Here is a 25,980-nt window from a genome sequence, read left to right on the forward strand (position 1 = left end):
GAGCTAGAGAGTTTGCTCAATGGGAAAGAGTACCTGCTGCTTTGTAGAGAACCCAGGTTCAGTTCCCAGCATCTATGTGGCAGCTCACAATTATTTGCACCTCCATTTCCAGGGGATCTGATGCCCTTTTCTGTCCTTTCTGGGCACCAAGGATGCAGATGGTGCATTCATATACATGTAGACACAATACTCATGCAAGCAAAAGGAAAATAGTCTCAAAAGTTTTATAAAAAGGTTTTGGCAATTTCATTCATTGGACCCAAGTACTAGAACACCATAAGCATGTGTTCCATTCTGAGCTCCATCCTCGGCCCTTTTCTTTTTTTCTTTTTACTAATTAAAAAAAAATTGGTAATAGGGTCTCATATAGTTCAGGATAGTTTGAAACTTGTCATATAGCCAAGGATAACCTTGAATCCCTGATCCTTCTGCTTCTGCCTCCCAAATACTGAGATTATAGGCATGTGTCTCCATGCCTCACCTTTGATTAATTAAAAATACTTTATTTTTAGTTATATATGTGGGAGTGGGTATGCACACATGACTGCCCTGTGGAGGCCAGAAGAAAACATCAGATACTCTGGTGATGGAGTTACATGTGATTATAAGTTGCCCAATTTAAGTCCTGAGAACCAAAATCCAGTTCTGTGGAAGAATATCAAGTGCTCTTAATCACTGAGCCATGTCCCCCTCTACTTTGTTCATTAAAAACTTGTTGAACATTAATATGTGCCTGTTGCCTCTCTGGTTGACAGAAACACAAGGCAGACCAAGTGTTAGCATCCAGAGAGTGTTATTCTCACAGCAGAAATCAGAACATTTGTGAAATACAGACCAACAGTACAGTGCAATCGTACAGTGTGGTGTTCACAGGTGTCATCTTTATCAGACAGGAAAGAAACAAAGGCAGTGTGAGGGGGTGAGACTGAGGGAAAGATGCTTTTCACTGAGAGGCCTTGTTTCTACTGGTGTTGCTCTGCTCTGGGATGGTTCTGTGACCTTGGGCTTACCGGAAGTTTTTCTTCTGAAACATTATGATGTTAGGTGACTGATGGATGGAGCTGATCTCTCTCTCTCTCTCTCTCTCTCTCTCTCTCTCTATATATATATATATATATATATATATATATATATATATATATTCCATAAAGCATGTGCGGGGGTCAGATGAGAACTTACAGTTCTCCTCCTCCACCATGTGGGTCCTGTGGACTGAACCCAGGTCATCAGGATTGGTGGCAAGTGCCTGTACTGTGAGCTATCTTACTGGCCCCTTTTTACTTTGACTGTATCTTTTCCTTCCTTTTTGTTTTAACTTCCTTTAGAAGATAGTTTTCTTATAGTTGCTCATTTTCTTATAGTTAGGGGAAACAAAAACATCCTCCAAGTCTGGTGGTGTATTGTTGTAATCCCTGCTACTAGGAAAGTTGAGGCAGGAGCATGGCTAGCCTGGGTAACTTAATGAGAATTTATCTCAAAATAAAAGATAAAAAGACTATTTAGAACACAGTTCAATGTTAGAATGCTTGTTTAACACATAAAAGATCCTGGGTTCAGGCCCTAGTATCACTTTAAATAATAAATAAATAAAATAAAATCACCCAAAATAATGGATTTCACAGTAGAAAGTTCTAGACTTCCTGGTGTGATGAAGCATTTATTTGCTTCTTTCAGATGACATTGAATGATTGACAGCTAAGAGTCCTGTTTCTTTAGCTAAGGTGACACTTAACATGGATGGCACGAAAGACAAGCCACTAGCATCCTTTCTGGGGGGTTGATGACTTGATACCTACTCCTTACCTTATAAATGGTGTACCCTCCAGCTTTATGCCTACCAAAAGTAAGGGACCCTCGCTGGTAGGCAAATGTGCTGTGCTTGTCTGCAGAGTACTGATTTCCTGAAGGGTCCCTTGGTGTATATTTTATGGCTTGTTATTTTTTCTTGCTAATTATAATGTGAAGTCTAAGGAGTCCCATGTTTCATATAGTATTTTGATCCTAACAGGGGGCCCCTGGGATTTGGAGAGGACATAGAACAATGTCAGATGAGGTTAATCCATCAGCACAAATTGTGAGTTGAATCTTCATAATATCTCAGAGAAAGATTTATCATTCTGATTTCATGAAAAGTTATCTTTTAATTATTTTATGTACAAGTGATTGCTAAGTGTCAGCAAAGATCATTTGACTTGTGAGCTACTTTCCCCCGTAGCTTTAAAACCAGAATACCAGTTCCTAAGGGAGAGGAACATTCAATGTCCAAAGGCCTCATACAAACTATGTCTACAGTGCCTACCCTAGATTGTTTTCATGCATTCCTTTCTGTGGTCAATTAATTTCATTCAGCTGCTATTGCTTATCAGCATGTAGACCCCAGGATGGCTTAGGTTAGAGTAAGAGCTAGAGATTCTCTTACTGATGGCCATGTGCTTCGATGGCAACTTGATTCTACAGGCAATGGAAAGCTGTTCAGTGTTAAACGTCTTACAAGACTGTGCAGACCCTGAGCTGGATGCCAGCGGTGGCTGTCCATCAGCACCACCCAAGAAGCTGTAATGAGTACAGACCTGAGTTTGGATCCCCAGAACCCATGTAAAAAGTTGGTAATTGTGGTCTATAACTGCAACCCTGCACTGGAGGAGAGTGGTAGTAGAGACAGGTGGATCCCTCATGTTCATCAGCCAGCCAGCCAGCCAGTCTAGCCAAGTCAATGAACTTGAGGTTCAGTGAGAGAATTTGTCTCAAAAATAAAAAATATGGAGAGTGATGGAGGAAAGATAGTTGATGCATGCTTCTGGCTTCTACACACATGTGGCTGGCTATACACATGCATATACATGCACATACTTATATTGATAAGTGCATTCACTATAATCATGTGCACATTTACCCACACAAATATGCATACATCTATACCAGTAAGTATACGTTACACATACCTTATAACACACACACACACACACACACACACACACACACACACACACACTAAGAATGTACATCTGGCTCTAGGCTAGTCTCTCTGGCTTTCATTAGAGTCCCTACTGGTGGGTCATGGGCATGGAGGGGTTTTGTTGTGCACTCAGGATAGAGCAGGGGATAGTTGATATGGAAACTCCTTCTGCATGTGGGCTGCAGAGATGCCAGGGCCTTTGCTCACCATGCCATGCAAGGTGGCACATGATTCCCAGGTGACTTTCCTTATGTTTTCTTTGATAGTTTGTCTATCCACTATCTTGACCAGAATGATAGGCTGGACATGCATCTGAATCAGACTCAGTGCTTTACAGATTTTCAACTGTTTTCCTGGTCTTTATCATTTTGTCTTTCCGTGACCCAGTGAGATGAGCACAGTATGAACCCAGCTCCCCAGATGAGGGAAGTGTTGCTTGGAGACCTTAAGTGACGGATGCTGGATTCCACTTCCTAATGAAGTTTTCTGGCCCCGTGCCCCCTTCATTGCTATTCATCCTTGCGTGGGTTACTTTCTGCTAATGAGATTGGAAGGTTGATTTTTTATCATGTACAGATTTCTTCCCGGGATGCTGAAGAAATGGAAGCTAAAGAGCCGGCGATTTCCCAGAGCCTGTGTAATCTCTGTTAGCTTTCTTCTAATTGAAAGGCAAATTGCAATAATTACACCACCACGGCCGAGAGCTGTAATTTGATAAACTTTCTCCTTTCATCAATTCCACACTCGTATCTGATACACGACATCTCTAATCTTCATTGCAGCCTGCAAGGTAAATATTGTCTTCATCCTTTCGCAGCTGAGAACCCGCAGACTTGAAGAGGTTAAAATACCTGGTCTACACTAGCTCGAGACAAAACTAGGATGTGAAACTGGTTATATCTCGCGCCACCTATTGCTTCTCCTTTCCCTTGCTCTACCAACCACGGAAGGCTTTGCAGGCGCCAGGACATACATAATTTTAACCTTTTATGAAACGTGCACCGTCTAGTAAGTCACAAGTGAAGGTGCTGGACTTGCAGCCGAGTGCTGGAATCAGTGACAACCCATTTCTGTCGAGGAGTCTCAGTCAGCTGTGTCACGAAGGCCAGGGGACTGCCGGGGTGTGCAGTAATTCCTTAAGGCATAGACTGTACACCCAGGGCATGTCACTGATGGTTTCCTGTGCTCGCCTGGCACCAAGGATCCCACAGCTACTTATAAAATAATCACTTAGAAATTTATATTAATTAAAACTGTATGGCCTAATGGCTCAGGCTTCTTGCTAGCTAGATCTTACATCTTAAATTAACCCATTTCTATAAATCTATACCTTGCCACGTGGCTTGTGGCTTACCAGTACCTTTACATCTTGCTTCTCCTCGTGGCAGCTGGCGACTCCTGACTCAGCCTTTCTGTTCCCAGAATTCTCCTCTCTGCTTGTCCTGCCTATACTTCCTGTGTGGCTACTGGCCAATCAGCACTTTATTTATTAACCAATCAGAGCAACACATTCACAGCATACAGAGCAATATTCACAGCAAGGGCAGGCCTCCAGAGAGTTGGAAAGCAGCCCTGCCATCTTGCATCAGGCTAAGAAATATGCCCCCTAAGTAACATCTGTCACCGTGGATAACCCACAGCAGCAGAGGCACAGATGCATCCCCCAAACTGCCGTCCAGCAACCACATTAGGTGGAGCACTTGGGTCCTGTGTGGAGTTCATGACTGCACAGCTGAAATGGGCCAGTATAGGCTGGTGTGTCTAAAGCCCATCTTATAAATCTTCAGCTGAACAAGCCCAAAAGATCTGATTTTCATTCTGCAGGGAATTGATTTAGTTCCCAGAGAAGGAAGGGTAAATGTCATAGATATTAACGGGGTTGGGGGGAGAGGGAAGAAGGGAAGGGGAGTAGATATAGGGTTCTAGAAATGCCATTGCCTGTGACATACCCCCCTGGGGTTCACTGAACAGACTGGATGTGAACACTCTCTTTTCCGGGTGGGCTGATCAGGTTGCTCAGAAGTACAGAGTGAACATTTTGTGTTTCACTGCAGGAGATTTTGCTGACTCAGAGGCACACATTAATCTCTGTTGGGGATGTGCAGAAAATAGCCCAATGAAATCTCCTCCCTGCCCTGGCCTCTCTGCCTCACCTCTCCTTGGCTCTGAAGAAGGGAACTATTGCCTTTGAAAGAGGATGCATTAGCTGATTATAAGTCAACCATGAGGCCTAAGTTACAGTGTTATAGAACCATGTGACATCAGATGTGAAGAGGATGGAGAACTTCTAGGATTCTCTTCATTTCTAGACCCAGGAAACAGAGCCCCATAGTGGAAGTAACTTGATCAAGGTCATGAGTCCTGAAACCAGAACCTGGGCCTCCTTGTTACTGACTGTCTTAGTTATGGTTTCTATTGTTGTGATAAAATACCTTGACCAAAAGCAGCTTGGGGAAGGGAGGACTTATTTTTGTCTTATGGTCACACTCCATTACTGAGGGAAGTCAGGCCAGGAACCTGAAGTCAGAAACTTAAGCAGAGGCCATAAAGGAACACTGCTTACTGACTTGCTCCCCATCATTTGCTCAACCTGTTTTCTTATACACCCCAGGACCATCTGTGTAGGGGTGGCACTGCCCACAGTGGGGTAGGCCCTCCTACAACAATCATTAATCAAGAAAATGCCCTACAGACTTGCCTATAGACCAATCTCATGGAGGCATTTTCTCCATTAAGAGTTCCTCTTCCCAAGTGATTCTCGCTTGTGTCAAGTTGACAAAAACCTAGCTAGATCACTGGCACAGGACTCTTTTTTCTCTACACCCAACCCTCTTGCCTTTGCTCCTAAGAAATAACTATAAAAGCCAGTCAGGTGATCTTTTATCTGCGTGATTTCTTTTTATAGGAGACAATATGCGCATAGGATATATTTGGCTGTTTCCAACAGTGGCTTTGAATTATAAAGGCATTACTTATTTACTGCTCCAGAATTCTCACAGTATGTGCTCCAAGCATTGACTCAGTGACATGCTGATGTCAGGGCTGTGAGGTTCACATCTCCATGAGTGCCTTTGCCACTTCGTTAAGGTCACGAGGTCAACACCACAGTTCTAAGATCTCTACCCTCTCCTCAGGATAGTTTTCTAAGCAGAGAGGGGAGAGGGATGGTGGACAGCCGCCATCTCCCTCCTTGGTCCCTTTTAGTCTGCCAGGAAATAGTACTCTGAGGCCTCTGCAACTTGTCTTCTGCTTTCCTTCCCTTGGTTTATCACTGGCAAAAGGACGGGATGAAGATGGCCGTCTTAAAAGCTATGAGTCATCCCTGAGGGTTGGGTGTGGGAGAAATTTTTCGTAAAACATATCAATACCTGAAAAAACCAAACCAAACCAAGGTTCCTCTAACAAGAAAGAAGAGGAAACTGGTGGGAATGTAATGGACATTGTCACCTGCACTACTTTTTCCAAGGTAGGCTTGATGTCATAGCTTGCCAATAGCTCTATCTCTGCCATCTTAGAGTAGTCAGTTCAGCATCCTGACCCTTGGTTTCTTAATCAATGAAATTAATATATCATCAGCACTTCATAAAACATTTATGAGGGTTAAATAAAATCGTGCATAGGGAGGCTGGAGAGATGGCTCAGTGGTTAAGAGCACTTCCTGCTCCTGCGGAGAACCCAGATTTGGTTCCCAGTACCCCCATAGTAGCTCACAACCATCTGTAACTCCAATTCCAGGGGCTCTGACACTCTCTGGACTCCATGGGCACTGGACATGCATGTGGTGTACATGTGTAAATGCAGGCAAAACACTCACGAAATAAAAATAAAGCTTGAAAAAAATGATGCATAGAAAGGCTCAGCAAAATTTCTGGCATATAAGGATTCACTCAATATGAGTTTATACCTGTATTTTCTATAGATTTGTCTTTTACAATAAGACTCAACATGTATCCATTGTCCTCCAGTTAATAAGACAGGTAAGTCTTTTGCTTCAAGGGGCAAATATTTTCATGAAGAAATATAACAAAGACCATTGCCCATCGCCTTCATTTCTCTGTCAGGAATGAAGGGAATCCTGGAACTCAATGTACTCGCTTTGTTTTTGAGACAGGGTCTTGTGTGGCCCAGGCTGGCCTCAGACTTGCTTTGTGGAGAGGATGACTACAGGCTCACACTTATGCATGCCTGGTTTATGCAGTGTTGAAAATCGAGCCCAGGACCTCATGCATGCTAGAAGAGCACTCACAGCCTCAGCCTCACAAACTTAAACTGTCGGCAGGCCTCCTCCCATTTCTTTTTCCACGGTGCTACCAGTCCTGCTACCAAAACCAAGATTAAGTTTGTTACGCTTTCTGTCCTGTATGTATCAGTCCCTCTGGGAGTCCCATGTCTCCTAGGCTGTCCCTTATCACCTACACTCTCACCCACAGGCAATGGTGTACCCCCATTTCCCCTTTAAGCCTTCTTTGAAGGCCATTCACCTTCTTTCTGGAACCAAGCTTCTTCTCCCTCAGAGTGTTACTTAACTGTAATCCTCAGTGTGATCTGTTTTCTCTTCCACACCCTGCATTCCAGCGCTCTCGCCCCTCATTAACCACCCCACCAAAACCCCTCTCCCTCTCTCCTGACTGAGAGATGCTGGATTTTAATCTTTTTTTTCTTTGTAGATTCTATTTATATGGATACATGAAATAGTGTGCATATGGGGCATGGAAGTAGAAGTTTGACTGGGGAAACGATTGGGAATAATGGGGAGGGTGAGAAAAGGGAAAGTGGGGGTGGACTTGGTCTAAGTACATGATATACTTGAATAAAAAGTGTCCTTTGAAAACCTCGTTACAACCAGGTGATTGGGGCACACACTTTTTTTAAAAAATTTATTTATTATGTATACAGTGTTCTGTCTGCACGTATCCCTGCAGGCCAGAAGAGGGCACCAGATCTCATTACAGATGGCTGTGAGCCACCATGTGGGTGCTGGGAATTGAACTCAGGACCTCTAGGAGAGCAGTCAGTGCTCTTAACCTCTGAGCCATCTCTCCAGCCTCCAAGGGGCATACACTTTTAATCCCAGCACTCAGAAGGCAAAGGCAGGCAGATCTCCGTGAATTTGAGGCCAAATGGATTTTAATCTTTTGTCACCAGGGTCTACCATTTCCTACACATTCTTGTAGCAGAAATTTGGTGACATCTGGGTCTTAGTGTTCTGATCCTTCAGGAATTTGGCTCCAGGCTCAATGTCACATTCCAACACCGTAATTCTTGGTAGTTTCAATACTTATTTTCCAGTGCCTTGGCCTCTCTGTTCCTCTGAGTGCTCTCCAACAGACATTTGATGAAGGTGTCTCTGACTCCCGCTTACACTTACAGTATTCATCAGTGAACTTAGATTTTATGGTTAGTAATCAGAATCACTGCATACAGCATCGCTTTCCTTGTGCCTGTTTTCCTTTCTTCAATTCCCCAGTGCTGGTTGTATTGGCTTCATCATCAATCTGCTTTTGCATCCTGCAGCTGAATGTGGCTGGTGAGAAACACACACAGTTGTGTGCTGGCCCTACTAAATTCACAATCAAGGCCCTTCACAGGCTCTTTGTGCCACTAGCCATTGCCTTTTTTCTTTTTTAATTTTTTATTTATTTTACATACCAACTACAGTTCCCTCTCTGTAACATGAATCTTAAGTGTTCTTATTAATAAAAAACTCAGTGCCAGCTATTGGTGTAAGTTCTGAAAGATCAGAGAAACAGAAGGAGCCACAGCTAACCTCACCTCTGCCGACTTCTCAGCCAATCCTGTCTCCATAAATCTTCAGACTGAAAGCTTCTGAGTCCTCACCCGAACTGATCTTAACTGAACTGCTACTCGAAAGCCTAAAAGCTTAAAAAGTCTTTAGTTTCTGGTCTTCATGCCTTATATATCTTTCTGCTTCCTGCCATCACTTTCTGGGATTAAAGCTGTGTGTTACCATTCCTGACTGTTTCCAGTGTGACTTTGAACTCAGAGATCCGGATGGATCTCTGCCTCCGGAATGCTAGGATTAAAGGTGTGTGTGCCACCATTTTTTGGCCTCTATGTCTGTCTAGTGGATATTCTGTTCCCTGACCCCAGGTAAGTTTATTAGGGTGCAAATATATTGGGGACACAATATCACCACACCCCTCCCATCCCTCCTCCTGCTCCCCCACCCTCCCTGCCTGCCCCCCTTCCCTAACCCCCATCCACTCCTCCAAAAGGGTAAGGCCTCCCATGGGGAGTCAACAAAGCCTGCTACATTCAGTTGAGGCAGGACCAAGATCCTCCCTGCTTCATCAAGGCTGAGCAAGGCATCCCTCCGTACAGCCATAGCCTTCTATTTCCTTGGTCCATTTCCTCTTCCATGGATGATGGTTGACTCTTTATCTACTCTTCCCCACTTGCCGGGACCTCACTCCCATGCCCACAGTCTGACTCAGGAACTCAGTTCCTCTTTCCTTGAGAATAACGGAAGCAACCAGAAGAGAATTTCCACAGCTCCTCGCTCCGCTCCGTGGCTACCTGCCTCCTTGCCTCTGGACGGCTGCCTTTCTCCTGTGACTCGGGGAGGGAACCTAGTCATTTGCACATCGGCTCTCATCACCTCCCATCTCCCGGGGATATCGCTTTAGCATTCTCACCTTCTATGCCATCAATGGTTTTTTCTTCCTGTGGATTTTTCCCTATCAGCACCCAGCAAGCTGCAGTTTCAGCAGTTTTTACCCACATATATCTTCTCAAATCTTTTTTTTTTTTTTTAAAGAAAACCCACGAATCCAATCCTCTTTCTCTACTCTCCCTTGAACTCATTTGAGCAGGATTCAGTCCCAATCCGCTTCAGATGCTTGCTCTTGCCTAGACCACTAAGGGCTCCTATGTGTTCAACCCAGTGGTTAGATCTTAGTGCTCAACACCCCGGTCTGGTCACAGCAACTGTCACCATTACTGTCGCCCCCAACACTCATTAGACCTCTTACCTGCCAACTGTCTCCCATTTCCTATTGCTGCTCACTGGCTGTGCCCTTTCGGCTTCCATCCCTAGGTTTTCTTCGTCTTTCTGACCTTTAAATACTGGGATACTCTAGTGCTCAGTCACACGCGCTGTCTACAGCCACCCATGGCTCTGGAGAGCTCCCCTAGCCTTTACTTTAATATTGCCTTTCGAGTGATATTACTCTTGATGCACCTTTGGAACCTAGTCACTTCGTGTCATCTCTGCTGCTTCTGCCTGGGCCCATATTGTCAGCGTCACTCACTTGGAATACTGATTGTCATGACCCAGCTTGTTGGAAGGAGAGGGTAGGGTGGATGGTTAGTCAGGACAGGCCTCTCAGAACTGAGGCTTGGAGTGTGAGAGGGAACCAACCACATGAAGAGCTGCAGACAGAAGAATGACTATGTGTGCAAGTACTAGCGGAGACACTGAGGCAGAGACGTGCACAGGACACCAACATCTAGGGGCCACTCAATGTAAATAGCATGCTAAGAGTATTTGTCAGAGGAGTGAAAACAAGGGATTTGACCCATGAGTTACATTTTATTTTTAAAAATATGAGTATTTACTTTATTAGCATACTATTAAAGCACACATCAAACAATACACATGGGTTCTTAAGCAATAGATAAAAATAACTGTTTTGCTAGTAGAGTATTTTAAAAGCAGAGTTTTTATTTAGCAATTCAAATTTTTGTCTCTATTTGAAACTATAATAAGATTGATTATACATAATTCAGCAGTTGTTTGAGGTTAGGTGGTGGCTACTCCCTTTAGATGAGACATCTGCCTGTCTGTCTATCTATAATGTATGTATGTATGTATGTATGTATGTATGTATGTATGTATCTATCTATCTATCTATCTATCTATCTATCATCTATTTATGTATCTATCATCTTTTTTCATATTCTTTAAAAGTATCTCTCTCTCTCTCTCTGGTGTGTTGTGTGTGTGTGTGTGTGTGTGTGTGTGTGTGTGTGTGTGTGCGCGCGTGCATGCCAGAGGAAACAGAAGACGGTATAAGATTCCCTGGAGCTAGAGTTACAGATAGCTGTAAGCCACCTGATGTGGGCTTAGGAACTGTATTCATATCCTTTGCAAGAGCAGAAAGCACTCTTAGCCGCTGAGTCATCTCTCTAGCCTCTGTCTTGGCATGCTTTGGTTTTCCACAGTTCCTCCCACCCACTCCTTATCAACACCTTACCGGCTTCGCCCATGTACATTACTTACCTTGTTCTGTAAACATCTGGCTTTGAAACCTCAAGGTCATGATGTTCAGTTTAGCCTATTTATTTTTTATTTTAGTTTATTTATTATTTGTTTTGTTTTAGTTTAGATATTTAAAAGGATCCACATGACTCCTCTAAGCATGTTTGTGGAAGACCTCTATTTAAAGTCAAGGAATATAGTGGATGAAGAGAAAGAAAGGGTAAGCAAACATTGGAGATCCAAGAGACATCTAGCCGTGGACCTGTCTCCAGTTTGAACTACTCAGATATGTGCAAGAAATGTTAGTTTTGGAAGCAATCAAGGCAGAAAGTGCCCAAAGGGAATGCAGGTCAAGCCAGTTGTCTAACCAGTTGTGTGTGGTCAAGCTAGGTAGACTAAGCCACTATACCACCAAGAACCATCAGACACTAGAGGATCCTAGGAGACTTTCTAATTTTCATGGCATATCATAGATGCCCTTATGTTGGCCAAAAGTCAGAGGCACATTTTTAAGTGTTCCCAGAGATAAAGGTCAATCCTTTCCTGCTGTAAAACAACCCTACCTGAACACAGGCAATGCTGACTCCTGAAGAGGCGGCATCTAGTTCAGTCACTGGGTGGAAAAGGTGGCTAGATTCTGGAAGGACTGCTGTGACACAGGCATGAATTTGATTTCTAGTCCCATCACCTTCTGATCACGTGGTTAACACTCATCAGTCCTGCCCGCTGCTTCTTTCCACCACATTCAAAGTCTAAGACAGCCACACTCAGCCCCCCACCCTCCTTCCAGGTGCCTGCCGGACAGCATGGTTGCTGAGTTCCTTCTCTGCACTTTGATTTTACCTTCTTCAAAACCTGCTGGATTGTGAATTCTCAGAAAGCAAGGTTTCTTTTTATTAAATACTGTTAAAGATTTAATTATTTATATTGTACTAGCATGTAAACTTTCCTTTTCTATTCTTCAGAATTGTTATTTATGTTCTTTAAGTTTTTATTCTTATTATTTTGAGATTGCAATATAATTACATCACTTCCTCCTTCTCTCTCTTATCTCCAAACCCTCTCATATACATCCCATTGCTCTCTTTTAAATTCATGGTCTCTTTTTTTAAAGTTAATTGTTGTTCCATATATTCCTAAATATTCAAGTATAACCAAGCAGAGCAATTTTGAGTTAGTCATCTCCATGTCCTTGTCATGGAATCACTACATGTGGCTTAGCAAACTGCCATGTAGACTTTGGCTCCTTCTCTAGATCTCTTGTCATATTTCAGCTTTACTCCATGACACTCCTGGACTGTTTCTAGATCTCATCAGACACAGGCCTCAGCCCTCTAAGCAAGGACCACAGCAGCAGTCACAACACAAGCTTAAGGCAAAAGGCTGAGGCATTGCTGAATCTCAGTGGGTAACGACCATATCTGAGATGTCCATACTCAGTGCCCAGAAGAGTCACCAGAGGTGCCATATGTCTGTGGCTCTGGTGTCACCTCCTCTTATCTGCCTTACCTACAGTTATTCTGCATATACAGTACCAAAAGAGAAACCTTGACTTTCTAAAGTATTTCTAGCGTAGTGCTCAAACAAGGCAGTTACAATTTTCCTACAGTATCTCCAGGGAATATTCACGAATGCCTCTTATTTTCAATGTAAGAGAAAACTAAATATGCTTCCTAAGTCCAGGGCTAGGGTAAGCCCTGGTTAGACGCCTCATAGGGGCTCTGCATCATTTCAATTATAGTTGTTCCTACCATGGCTGACAGTGTGCCTCTCCTAACCAGAGACATGGCTAGGGATCTGGAGTCTCAGCACATTGTTTCCCTGAGGTTGGAGGTGTGTTGCCCATCCTCTAGGAAGATGACTTCTCCAGACTGCCTTATAGGGTCATTAGTTTCCCATAAACATGCTTTCTGGTTTAAAGGTCTGTCCTAATACCATGTGTGGAAGCAAGGAGCATCTTTCACTCAAATTCTCCAGTCTGCCTGCAAACCTTTGGGCTTGTTGACCACACTTAGAATCTCGAATTTCCATGAGGCTCAACTCTGTTCTTTCATGGAGCTGTGGCTTGGCTGGAGCTGAGGAGCTGGTGGTGAACGAGTAGACTCCATTCTCAGGTGACAAGTGCCCCACCCCAGCCCTCATCTGCTCCAATAGACTTGTCTTCTCACAGGCTGTTCCATAATTTGCGGCATTGATGGATCTCCCAACTACATGCTTGGAGTCTTTCATCAGATATTGAAAAATTATTCAAATTTTCTAAAAATTTTGGTTAGGGAGGAATTTTTTTTTTTGAGACAGGAATTCTCTGTGCAGCCCTGGCTGTCCTGGAACTCACTTTGTAGACCAGCCTGGCCTTGAACTCACAGAGATTCACCTGCCCCTTCCTCCTGAGTGCTGGGATTAAAGGTGTGCACCACCACAGTCTGGTGGGAGGAAAATTCTTAACCTCAGTTTTCTCGTGTTATCCCTTCCTCTCACAGTTGGGATGGCCAAGTGAAAATATCGCATATCTATTGCCTAGTAAAGTGTCTGGTGCATGGTGGGGACTTCGGAGTCACTGGCCTTGTTACTCTTCCTTTTTCTCCTCTGCTTTAAATGAACACACGTGACACTTAGGGAAATCCCACCTTCTACTAGACTAGGAAAGACTCATTTACCTAAGCTTATTGATCTTATGAAAGGATACAAAAGTCTAGAGTAGTGATTCCAGATTAGTTTCTACTAGACAGAGTGGAAAGCTAAACCCCTTAGTATGACATACACAAAGTATTAACTCATCTAGAAGTTTCCAAGGATTCAGATAATATATAAATAAAGCACCTGACAAATTTACCCAGCACTTCTGATTTCGTAGAGTGTGAACAGAGATACCTTCATGTTCTTCCATGACTTGAAACCAACGTAAGACTTCTCTAGAATATTGCCATGTGTATTAGAGTTATTTCTCTCCACATTGATCATCACATGGATCTATAAACCCCAGACTCTAGACCAAGAGGATATCCTCCTTTAAGAGAGTACATTTCAGCTGAGTGGTGGTGGCGCACACCTTTGATCCCAGCTCTCAAGAGGCAGAGGCAGGCAGAGCTCTATGATTTTGAGGCCAGCCTGGTCTACAGAGTGAGTTCCAGGACAGCCAAGCCTACACAAATAAATCCTGTCTCAGAGAGAGAGAGACAGAGAGACAGAGAGACACAGAGACAGGCAGAGACAGGCAGACAGACAGACAGACACAGACACACACACACATAAACACACATAATAAAAAATGGAAAACACTGTCAGGAATTATCTGTTATGAATGGTGGGTAGAATGGAGATAATTTAGCTGACAGAGGTTGATTTTTTTCTTAATGTGGGACTATGCTGCTGAGAATCAAATTCAGTCTGGCCTATGCTCTGCAGGCACTCTATCATTGAGCCCAGTGGGTGCTGAATTTTCTCTCTACAAAGTGTGTACATAGAGTGAAATAAATATTTGGAGTGGTTGCAGGGAAAGGGAGTTCAGAATACTCGCAGGAAAATTATCCCAGTATAATTAGTACATTTAATTTCTATGTATTTTGGCAAGAAACAAAAGCTAGGAATTGCTTCTTCATCCTGGGTTTATTGCTAAATTATATGATCATCCATGTAAAGTCCTCTTTTCCCCCCACATCACTCTAAGGAAATACAATCTGATTATACATCTTTTTATCACATTGCTGCTCCTGCTTAGAGGACATATCCTGTGTGTGGGAAGAAAATCATCTAGCTGGAGAGGGGGTTTTGCTACATACCTACTCTCTGGAAAGCAATTTGGTCTTCCATGCTGAGAACCACAGACTTACTGATCCCCTGTAGCCCATGATTCTGTTCCTTAGGACCTATTCTAGCAAACAGCTAGCCATGCAAACAAGGACATGTGCACCATGATGTCCTTTCCTAGGTTATGTATGAAGTGGAAAAAAGAGACTCTGGGGCTTCCAGTGCTGAAGTGACTTTGACCCTGCAACTACAGCATGAAATATTATACCTACAGACAGAAGAATCCAACATGCTAACAATTGTCTATGTTAGACAGAAACTATGATGGATAGTTATTTCCTTATTTTTTATACACTTTGGGGACACTGTTCATGTTTTTCCATGGTGAATATGAATTATGTTTATATATACATTATGGGGGTACTGTTCATGTTGTCCCATGGTGAATACGAATCATTTTTATATTGCGTTATTTATTTATTGAACAAATATTAATGACTTCCTTTGCTGTGGTAGTACTGGGGTGCTGCAAGCCATAGGAAAATGTAATGGAATTTAGCTACTATGACAAAAGCTATTACTTGGAAAGGTCAAGAACTTTTCTGAAGGCCAAGTCATGGCTTAAGAAGTCTTGGTGATATTTTATCATATATATATATATATATATATATATATATTGCTACAATGATATTCTTGTATGCTATGTATGCTTCCAAGAACTCGTAACAGTGTATTTTTTCTGAAATACCTATCAAACATCCAAGGCCAAACGATCTCCTGAATTAAGGTAAATTAAGCTCAGACCCTCCTTTCTTATACAGCCTTAGTAGTATTTATGCTAACATTATAGACTCTTAACATTTACCTAACCACCTCTAGGAATGTAGTTTGAGCAGATAAATTCCCTTTTTCTGATATATTAACTGATTTTCGCTCTTAGTTGACCTCCTCCTTTACCACTCCCCTTTTGGGTTGTGAAAGAAAGCCTGACGGTCAGTGCCTGAGGAAAACTCTTGTTTGCCTTTATGACCCTGAAAGAATTCAAGCCTGGTGACCTTGCTTTAGCTAGAGCACTGCTATTGCATGGGTATATAACTGTAAACCTCAGAGACGGGGAGAGGATTTTGACAAGAGAACTACATGGAGAACTAGGAGAATGAGATGGAAGATGAGGAAGAGCCAGATGAGAGCCAGATGGGGAAGAATGAGATGAGAAAGACCAAGATGGGGCAGAACTAAGGTGAAAGAATTAAGATAGAACTTAGAGGGCCAGCAGATAAATGTAGAGAGAAATCAGGCAGAAAGAAGCTAGGCATGGGAACAGAATAGAAGCTGTGTAGAGAGAGAACTGATCCCTCAGATTTATTCATCAATAGTAGAGTCTCTTCTGGGACTCTGGGAGAAAGCTATTGAGGGGCTGGACCCCCATCGCCCTTGGTACTGGGGATTGAATCTACGGCCTGAATGGCACTCTCCTGTTAATGGAGCACCTACTATGTGCCTTCTCTGTGCTAAGTGTGTGACACACAGTGGAGATCTTTAGCAGAATTGACAGAACTCCTGCCGGAGTCAACAGTCAAAGGTGTTCAACACTCATTGGATGTGAGGATGTCTCATGTTTACTTGGGACAGAGGTCAGCAAACTAAGTCCCAAAGTCCAGTCACCTATTTCTACTTGTACTGCTTAAAGGGATGTAAGTATTTATTTAAAAGTTTCATTGGTGTACAATAATTACATATATTTTTGGGGAACAGTGTGCTAATTTTATATATATATATATATATATATATATATATATATGATATAGAATTATCAACTCCAGATAATTAGCATTCTTATCCCAAACATCATTTTGCTCCATTAGGACCCTTCCCATTCCTCTCTTTTCATCCTCTATCTCTCTCTGAAGCAGGTCTCATTGTATAGGCCTGGCTGACTTGGAACTTGCCTGGTAGACTAGACTGGCCTTGAACTCATAGACATCTGCCTGCCTCTGCTTCCTGAGTGCTGAGATTAAAGATGTGCACCACCACATGCAGATCTTTTCAGTCTTTATAAAATGAACCGAAAGTCCCTAGGAACTATAGGCACCCTCCTGTGCTCTAGGACACCGGAACACATCCCTTCTATCGAAGTGTATTTTCATATAAAATACAAATTAAAAGGGAAGAGGAGGAGGCAGTGCAAGTGATGTAGCAAAGACTCTGGGAGGTCTGGGAAGGAATTGCCTGCAGGTAAACGATGTACTTTCTGGCCCTTGGCAGAAAAATTTGGTGAGGTGGAGTTTAGCACATCAGGGATATCTCTCTAATGGAATGACATTTATAATGGGAACTTAAGAAATTTAAGAGTTGGGTTGGGGAAAAAGTTTGTCCATTTAAGTTTTGTTAGAGAAAACTGAAAAGTATTTTCATCACGGGAAGCTTTATATTGGAACATGGCTCCTTCTCCGGGTCTGGAGGGAGGGAAGTCTATTTAAAGGGCAAGCTACTATAAATAAGTACCCACTGGAACTCTCTAGCCTCCTTTGTGATTCCTCTCATAGATAGTTGGCTTGGTTTTAAAATGCCATCATTTCGCCCTCCTTTTCCTGAGCCCTGGCTTCCTAAGGCGGTAGCCCACACCTGGCTGCACTATTAATAACGATAGAGACTTAAGGTGGTTGTACCTCTGCTTTCATGCTGGGCCTCCGCTCCCTTTCCATCTCATCTCCTGTGTCGCCCTAACAGCTCTGCACGAAGACCACTGGCTGAAGTCTATAAAGATGTATCTGGTTTAGCCAAGGCCGTGTTGCTGGTAATTGTGCACAATGTGGCAATGTCTCTGTTCCCTTCGCTGTGACTGTCACTGAAGACTGCTTTCTTCTCCATGCCACAGGGGCATTCCAGGTCTTTGCTGTGTTCTCAGCATCTGAAAGCTGTGCTTTCCTGGCCATATCCACCCCCATTTGACATTATCAGCTCCACTCTTCATGTAGAAACCGCAATTTGTAATTTCCTTAGAAAGACTCAGTGTGCTGGGGGACGGTTCCCTGATCTCCAGCAGCCTGTGGAATGGAATTGAAGCATGAGAGTTTCCATCTTTCTAAGGAGTCTCTCATCTGCTTCGAGATAAAATAATTTTTGATAACTCCACTGCACTCTAATTTTCCAAATTTATTATCTTAATTTCTCCAGCTAAAGACAGGTTCTAAATGAGTTTAGTAGTGCCGTCATTTCAGAGGCGTCGTTAATTTCACATTTCTCTTCCCTGGAGGATAGGCTCGTTTTTCTTCCACTCCTCCTCCCCCAACCTCATTTCAGAAGCTCAGCTTGATCTTCCTGGTGCCGCCCTTGGCTTGAACAGGGAGGTTTGCAGGTGGAAGCGCCAGGCAAACCAGGGATGCAGTGATTGCAGACCCCCAGCCAGCATCAAGAGTCTGGGAAAGGCATGAGCTTCTTGGAGCTAAACCTTTATCTGATAAAATGGTGTGTGTATGTGAGTGAGTGAGTGAGTGAGTGAGTGAGTGAGTGAGTGTGTGCGAGTGAGTGTGTGTGTGTGTGTGTGTGTGTGTGTGTGTGTGTGTGTGTGTGTAATTTAACATCTAATTTCTAAGATTGGCCAATTTCCTGGTGAGTCCAGATCAGTCAGGGAATAGCAAGGACACCAATGTCACACTAGCTGTCTGAAAAGACAGACTTGGATGTAAAAGTTTACTAAGTGGGTAAGTGAAATGTTTTTTAAAAGCATGGTTTCAGTGGTGAAAGGAGGCTGTAGCTAGCACCTGTAGGACTGCAGACATGGAGAGAAGGTACTGGAACTATTATAATTAAACAGACCAGAGAAGGGCTACCCTGGAGCTGTGTCTCAGAAGAAGGGTCCCCGGATGGCTCACCCTGGTGTGAGAGGAAGATGGGGGCACAGTGGGGCTTCTGCTAATTGGATTCCGCTGCTACCCTGAGGAGGCATTGCTACTGTCAGAGTGACGAGGATAAAACCATCAGAGGCTCAACAGGATGGAATGAAGAGGACCTCCCTCTTCTCTTCAAGTTGCTGTCTATCATCCTCTGTGGGAGGACTTAGAAAAAAGCAGTAGGAAGATCCAGAATAGCTTTGGAGCCGGGACACAATAGCTTAATGCCTGGTGCAGTTTTCACTTATGGGATAGCAAGTGGGGAACCTGGAAGCCGTTTCTGATTAAAAACCTGCCTTGTGTGGTCCTCAGTAGTTTAATTAGACATCTGTGTTTAGGCTTATATTTAATTTTTATACATTTTTAATTTATTTTTTAGTGTGTGTGTGTGTGTGTTGCCATGACATGCATATGGAAATCAGAGGTCAACTTGGGCAATTCAGCTCTCTCCTTCCACCTTGTGAGTCATGGAGCTTGACTTCAAGTTGTTCGGCTTGGTAGTAAGCATCCTTTCCTTCTAAGGTATCTCATGAGGCTTGTTTTTAACCTGGAGAGCTTCTAAGTGAGAAGTCTACAGAGCCCCAGCTTTCATGATTTGTGTTTCTTTTTAAAGTGTTGGAAGATGGCTGAGAGTTCAGCAAACAGTTTGTGAATGAGGCGGCTAAGGCCCCTCCCACTCAAGAAGGCAAGAGCTTTTTCTTCAAAACCGTACGCTTGGTAAATGAAATCCCTGGGTTCTGAGGCCGGTGTTCTCACTGTGGTTAAAGGAGGCCAGTCCTTTTGCTATTCAAAGTCTTGTTTCTGCACCATTAGGGCCGGCCTCACCTGAGAGCTTCTTAGAGATGCAGGAACTCAGGTTCTCTCCTCTGTCACACACACAGACACAGAGCTATTTATGATGATGTCCTACACTTTAGCACATTAACTATACTCCATTCACATTCAACTACACACCAGTGGTTGCCCAGACATACCAGAGTTTCTTTTTGCCTTCCTGGATTTTCATGTGTCACTTAACGTTGTCTTGTGTGTGTATGATTATGACGTGTGGGTGCGTACATGTGTGTGCATTCAAGTATATGAGTGCAGACATGTGCACGCAAGCATGTTCATACTATGCTGTGTACGTGGAGATCAGAGGACAAACTGGAGTTCCACCCTGTTTGAGACAAGGCTGTTTTGTTGTTTTCTACTGCCCATGGCAGGATAGCTGGCCCATGAGCTTCTAGAATTCTCCTGTCTCTGTTTCCCATCTGGGGTTATAAACATACACTTTCATATTGGTTTTGGATATGTGAAATCAGATCTTTATGCTTGTATGAAAAACATTTTACTCACTGAGTCATTTTTCCAGCCCCAGGCACAGTCTTTAATGCCCACTTCAAGAAGAGCAGAGTATTTCTCTCTTAGAAGCCTTCCCACACGGAGTGAAATTCCTTTTCCATGTTTTAATAATACTTGACTCATACATTTTCTCACTTGGTGATGATCATATATTTTATTGTTTATCTCCTTGGAATGAAGGAACTATTCCCCACTTAGCAGGTCATCCTGGAGATGGGTAATGAAGAAGAATGGACTAAACAGAGACAAGATATCTAGCCAATATTTGTCTACAAGGAGCAGTAACGTGTAATAGCTGCAGGCTCATTTTTTTCAAAAACAGGCAAAACTGGTAAACTTTTAGCTGATCTAAGGAAAAAGACAGCAGACTCACAAAAAGAAATGGAAGAGGAGACATTACAGCTGACACTACAGAAATATAAAAGGTAATAACAGACCACTGTGAACAAGTGTGTGTCAACAAATTAGATAACCAAGAATAGATAAACCCATGGAAACATACTGCTAAGACCAAATCACAAGAAACAGGGAATCTGAAGAGACTAAACATCAGTAGAGATTGAATCAGTAATCAAGCGCTTGTCAATACAATAGAAACTAAGATTTGATGTCTTCACCAGTGAGTCCTACCAAATAGCTGAAGAACTAATGGCAATCTTTCTTAAACTTTTCCCCCAAATTTTAAGCATCTCGAAACTCACTTTTAAGAAGCCAGCATCACCATGGTACCAAAGTCATGCTATGAGGTAATCCCTCAGCGACCACTGCACAGACTCTCTCAAAGCTGAAAGGAAACTCTTTATTTTCTGGCCAGCAGCTGCATGCAGGAACTTGTCCAAATCATGCAGCCCCGTGCCTTACAGCTCTTGATGTTTTTTGCACAAAACCCACATCCTGGTTCATACACTTCAGTCAGCAAGAAAAGTTAGAAAGAAGCAAAACTACAAAAACTAAAAAAGCAAGGTTGGTACAGTTAGGGAGAGTGGATGTGGCTAATGCTTCCACAACCATAGTCCGTCCCTGAAGGAAGTCAGGACAGGAACTCAAACAGGGTGTGTACCTGGAGACAGAAGCTGATGCAGAGGCCATGGAGGAGTGCTGCTTACTGGCTTGCTCCTCATGGCTTGCTCAGCTTGCTTTCTTATGGAACCCAGGACCACCAGCCCAGGGTAACACCATCCACAGTGATCTGGACCTTCCCACATCAACCACTAATTAAATATATATTTAATATTTATTAAATTTTTAATTTTATTGAAAAATTAATATTTATTAAATATTTATTAAAGCGGGGTTGTAAGCTCACAGCTTGATCTTAAGGAGGCGTTTTCTGAATTGGGACTTCCTTCCCTCAGATGACTGTAGATGTGTCAAGCGGACACAAGCTATCCAGTACAGCGATTAAAAACTTACAGCAAACCAGGTAAAGAGAGATGCACATCACCATATTAAAAGTGTGAGTGACAAGCCCAGAGCCAGTATCATGCTCAATAGTGAAACTTCCTAGTGAGACCAGGAACAAGGTCAGGACGCTCTCTACTCCTGTTGCTTAGTACTGGAATGTCGTAGTCAGAGCATTCAGTCAAGAACGCTAAATGAAAGCCATCTAAATTAGGAAGGAAGAAACGAAAGTATCTGTTTGCTGATGGAATAACCCTATAGCCAAAACAACAAAACAAAACAAAACACCCAAACAAACAAACAAAAAAATAAAACAATCCTAAACACCATAAAAGCAACTTGTTATAACTAATGAACAAATTCAGTTAAGTATGGGGAATCCATATGCAAAAATCAGTAGTCTTTCTATTTGTGAAAAATGAGGTATCTGAAAAAAAAAGAAATTCAAATCAATGCCATTTACAGTAGCACCAACAAATACTTCAGAATACATTTAAGCAAGGACAGAGAAGAGCCATACACTAAGCTCTAAAACACTGAAGGAGATGTAGATGACACAAATAAGTGGGATGGTATCTCCTGTTCACAGATTGAAAGAACTGACACTGTTAAAATCCTCATATGATCTACAACGCAATCCTTATCAAAATTCCAGTGGCATTTTTTCTCCGTGTTAAGAAAAAAGTGTAAAGTTTGTATGGAACACAAGACACTGAATAGCCAAAGAAATCTTGAGATAAAAGAACAAAGTCGATGACATCACACTACCCCTACTTCATTTATGTTTCAAAACTATAAAGATCGAGGCAGAATGGTACTGGCACAGAAATAAAGACCCCGTGGAAGAGAATCATAACCTAGCAATAAAAACAAAAATTTATGGCTGATTGGTCTTTTAAATGTGTGTATTTAAATTTACTTAATGTGAATAGGTGTTTTGCCTGCATTACATGTGTGCCTGGTCCTGGTACCTGAGGAGTTCAGAAGAGGGTGTTGGGTCCCCTGGAACTGGAGTTACAAATGGTTTTGAGCTGCCGTGTGGGTGCTGGGAATTGAACCCAGGTCCTCTGGAAGAGCAGTCAGTGCTTTTATGCACAGAGACATCTCTTCAGCCCCATAGTGGATTGTTCTTTGGGAAAGATGCCAATAAAATGGTGCAAGGGCAGGAGAGTCTGGTGAATAGTGTGGGCGAACAAGAGATACCCACATGCAGAGGAGTGAAATGGGACTCACGACATGTTGTCATAAATTATATAACTGTATTTCTCTAAAGAAGTTCAAACACTGAGCTTGAAAAATGTTGCTCATGGGTGTATGTCAGTCAGTTGACGCTATTGCCAGTTGCTGTTTTACATTTACATTATTGTTTTCCTTTGCCACGTTTCCCACACAGTTTACCCTGGAAAGTCTCTCTTTAAATCCCACTTCTCATGTGAGGGCCTCGAAAGTACAATTTTCTTGTTTAAAGGTGAAATTACAGCGTTTTCTCATCTATGGATTGTGAGGCTAAAATAGAAGCCTTTAGAACGGTATGATAATCCTAATTTTTGGTCAATCTGTGTTGATATGTACACATGCGTACGTAAGCTTATCGTTTTGTTACAATTGTAGCATGCATAGAAAATCCCCTCTGGAGAGTTGCTGATTTGCCATGGGAATCTTGTTCCATCCCCCTTTTAATGTGGTTGACATGGGATTTCTAAGACCAGCAAATTGGACATTGGGGGACTGATGCTCACAACCAGTACCAGGCTGGTCTCTCAAATTCATGAATTATTTTACTACAGAGCCTGAGGGTGGGGTAGAAGGTAATTAATGCTCTCTAAAGTCTTCTCTTCGCTCTTTACCCCCTGTCTTTTTCTTCTTCACAGGGCTGATAGTCTACCTAGGAATGATGGCAGGAGCCTTCATCCTGGGGGGTCTGGCTGATAAGCTGGGAAGGAAGAGAGTCCTGAGCATGTCCTTGGCCATCAACGCCTCCTTCGCCTCCCTCTCCTCCTTCGTGCAGGGATATGGAGCGTTCCTCTTCTGCAGACTCATCTCAGGCATAGGGTATGCACCGGCTCTCCACCACAAGTCCATCTCTTCTGGCCTCTAGCTGCATGTGATAGCTCATGAAGCACTCGGATTAAATGTTTTTGTTTGATTTTTAAAGATACGACATTAAAGTTAAGGGCAGACAAGATGGCTCAGTGGGTAGAAGTGCCTGCCACCAAGCCTGATGACCTGAGTTTAATGCCCAGAATGTACATGGTGAAAGCAGAGAATCAACTCCCACAAGCTGTCATCCAACCCCTGTGCATCATACCATGTCTTGTGTGTGCATGCACACACATAATAACAGACAAATAAATAAGTAAATAAATTAATTAATACAATAACTTTTAAAAATGCCAAACAACCCAAGATTGCTTTCCAAATGTAGGGGAAGCCTGGTCATTGCTGGTCTCCTAAATTAATGGGCTTTCACCAGAGTCTAAATGAGCAATAGAAGGCAATTTGGTTTCTGTTGTGACCTTTCGTTAGTATATTACTTGATTGCCTCTTTCTGGTGTTTTCTTTCTTCAGTATTGGGGGCTCCCTGCCAATTGTTTTTGCCTACTTTTCTGAGTTCTTATCACGGGAGAAACGAGGTGAACACCTTAGCTGGCTGGGCATCTTCTGGATGACTGGGGGCATCTATGCATCTGCCATGGCCTGGAGCATCATTCCACACTACGGTGAGCCACTGACTTAAGATAGCTTCCAAGTTCTCTGTTTCTATGGCAACTGCATCCAATAAATGCCTGACCTCAACCTTATTCCCTATCTTGTACAGTTTCTGCATGTGATTTTTTTTTTTAAAAAAAGAAGAATTTAAAATGTTGAAGACAAATTGTGAATTTCAGTTTAGAAACAATGTCATCCCTTCACTTCTCCTTTTTTCACTTTCTCCTCCCCCACCCCCTTCTCTCCATCTCTTAAATTTTCTTTTACTGATGTCTTGGAGTGTGTTCTCATGTATGTACCCGTGAAGGTTAGAGGACCACTTGGGTGATTCAGTTTTCTATGCATACCATCTTAATTTTCTCTAATCCTCTTCACTTCAGTGAGTCAGGCTTCGGGAGTCCCATTTTATAGATGAGAAAAGTCACAAAAGTCAAGAGAAATGGCTGACTTACCCAAGGTTACATGCCAGAGATAGAATCGGGCTGGAAGCCAGATGTTCCTCTGGGTGTGGCCCACTTCTTGCACACTTTCCACTTTTTCTTTCTTTTCAAATTTTGAGTAGCATACAGAACAATGGGTTTCATTCTGGCATCTTCACACTTACATGTTATTTTACTTGTTCTTATGAATTCCCCTCCCCTTGACCCTCATCTGTTGACTGGTTCCTTTCCCCTAGTTAGTGCCCACCCCAGTTCCTTATCACATGCATTCCATGGCTCTCTTCGGTCTTCCACCTCTTTTAAGAGCTCTTCCTCCTTTCTCATGATCCACATACATATAAGCACACACATGCATATATACATATAAACACATACAAGCACACACATATAAACACACACATAAATAAACACACATGCACACACATGTTTTCTTTTCTCTACTCACCTTTTTTCTTTTTCTATTTTATTTTTGAGTTCTTGATATTATAACAATTACATTATTTCTTCCTCTCTTTCTTCCTCCAAGCCTTTCCATGTACCCACTTGCTGTCTCTCAGATTCATGGCCTCTTTTTCTTTAATTTTTGTTACATGTGTGTGTTTCTAAATATATGAATACAACCTTTTTGTTCCATACAATGTTACTTGTACATATATGTTTCAGCGTATGTGTTCAGCCTGTAAGAGAAAGTATGAGTTCTTTGTCTTTCTGGTTTATTTCACTTAATACAGAGATTTACAGTTACACCAATTTCCCTGCAAATGTCACCATTGTTTTCTTTATTAATGCATAATTGCCATTGTGTATACGTTCCACATTGTCTTCATTCCATTCATCTGTTAATGGACATGTAGGTTGGTTCCATTTCCTGGCTATTGTGGATATTGTAGCAATAGCATGGATGTCTGAGTGTATCTGTGGTGTACCTACTTAGAGTCCTTCGGATATGTATCCAGGAGTGGGAGAGCTGGGCCGTATGGTAGTTCTGTTGCTGTTATAAAGAAAGTAAATACTGATTTCTATAATAGGCATTCAAAGTAACATTCCCATCATCCGTGAAGCAGGTTCCTCTTTGCCTACACTATTGTCAAAATTTGTTGTTGTTGTTGTTGTTTTTCTTGAATCTCAAAGAGATTTTAAATTGTGGCTGAGGATGTTGAACATGTTTTCTGGTCCTTATTGGCCATTTGTTCTTCTTTTAAGAATGATCCATTCAGTTCATTAGCCCATTAGTTAACTGGATGATTTGGGTTTGTTGATGATTACTTA

The 25,980-nt window shown here is 42.5% G+C and overlaps 1 protein-coding gene across 3 annotated transcripts in view; it reads left to right on the forward strand.

The window, feature by feature from the left end:
* The window catches only part of Sv2b (synaptic vesicle glycoprotein 2B), a 190,539-nt gene that overhangs the window by 123,017 nt on the left and 41,542 nt on the right, over window positions 1–25,980 (forward strand). For all 3 annotated transcript variants that reach the window (XM_052760310.1, XM_052760312.1, XM_052760311.1), the window contains exons 3-4: window positions 23,434–23,614; window positions 24,131–24,282. In XM_052760310.1, the coding sequence (XP_052616270.1) occupies window positions 23,434–23,614; window positions 24,131–24,282 (333 nt within the window). The remainder of the gene's footprint in view (window positions 1–23,433; window positions 23,615–24,130; window positions 24,283–25,980) is intronic.

Source organism: Peromyscus californicus, unplaced genomic scaffold, assembly GCF_007827085.1.
Source record: "Peromyscus californicus insignis strain IS unplaced genomic scaffold, ASM782708v3 Scaffold_4__1_contigs__length_199733344, whole genome shotgun sequence".
NCBI classification, from domain to species: domain Eukaryota; kingdom Metazoa; phylum Chordata; class Mammalia; order Rodentia; family Cricetidae; genus Peromyscus; species Peromyscus californicus.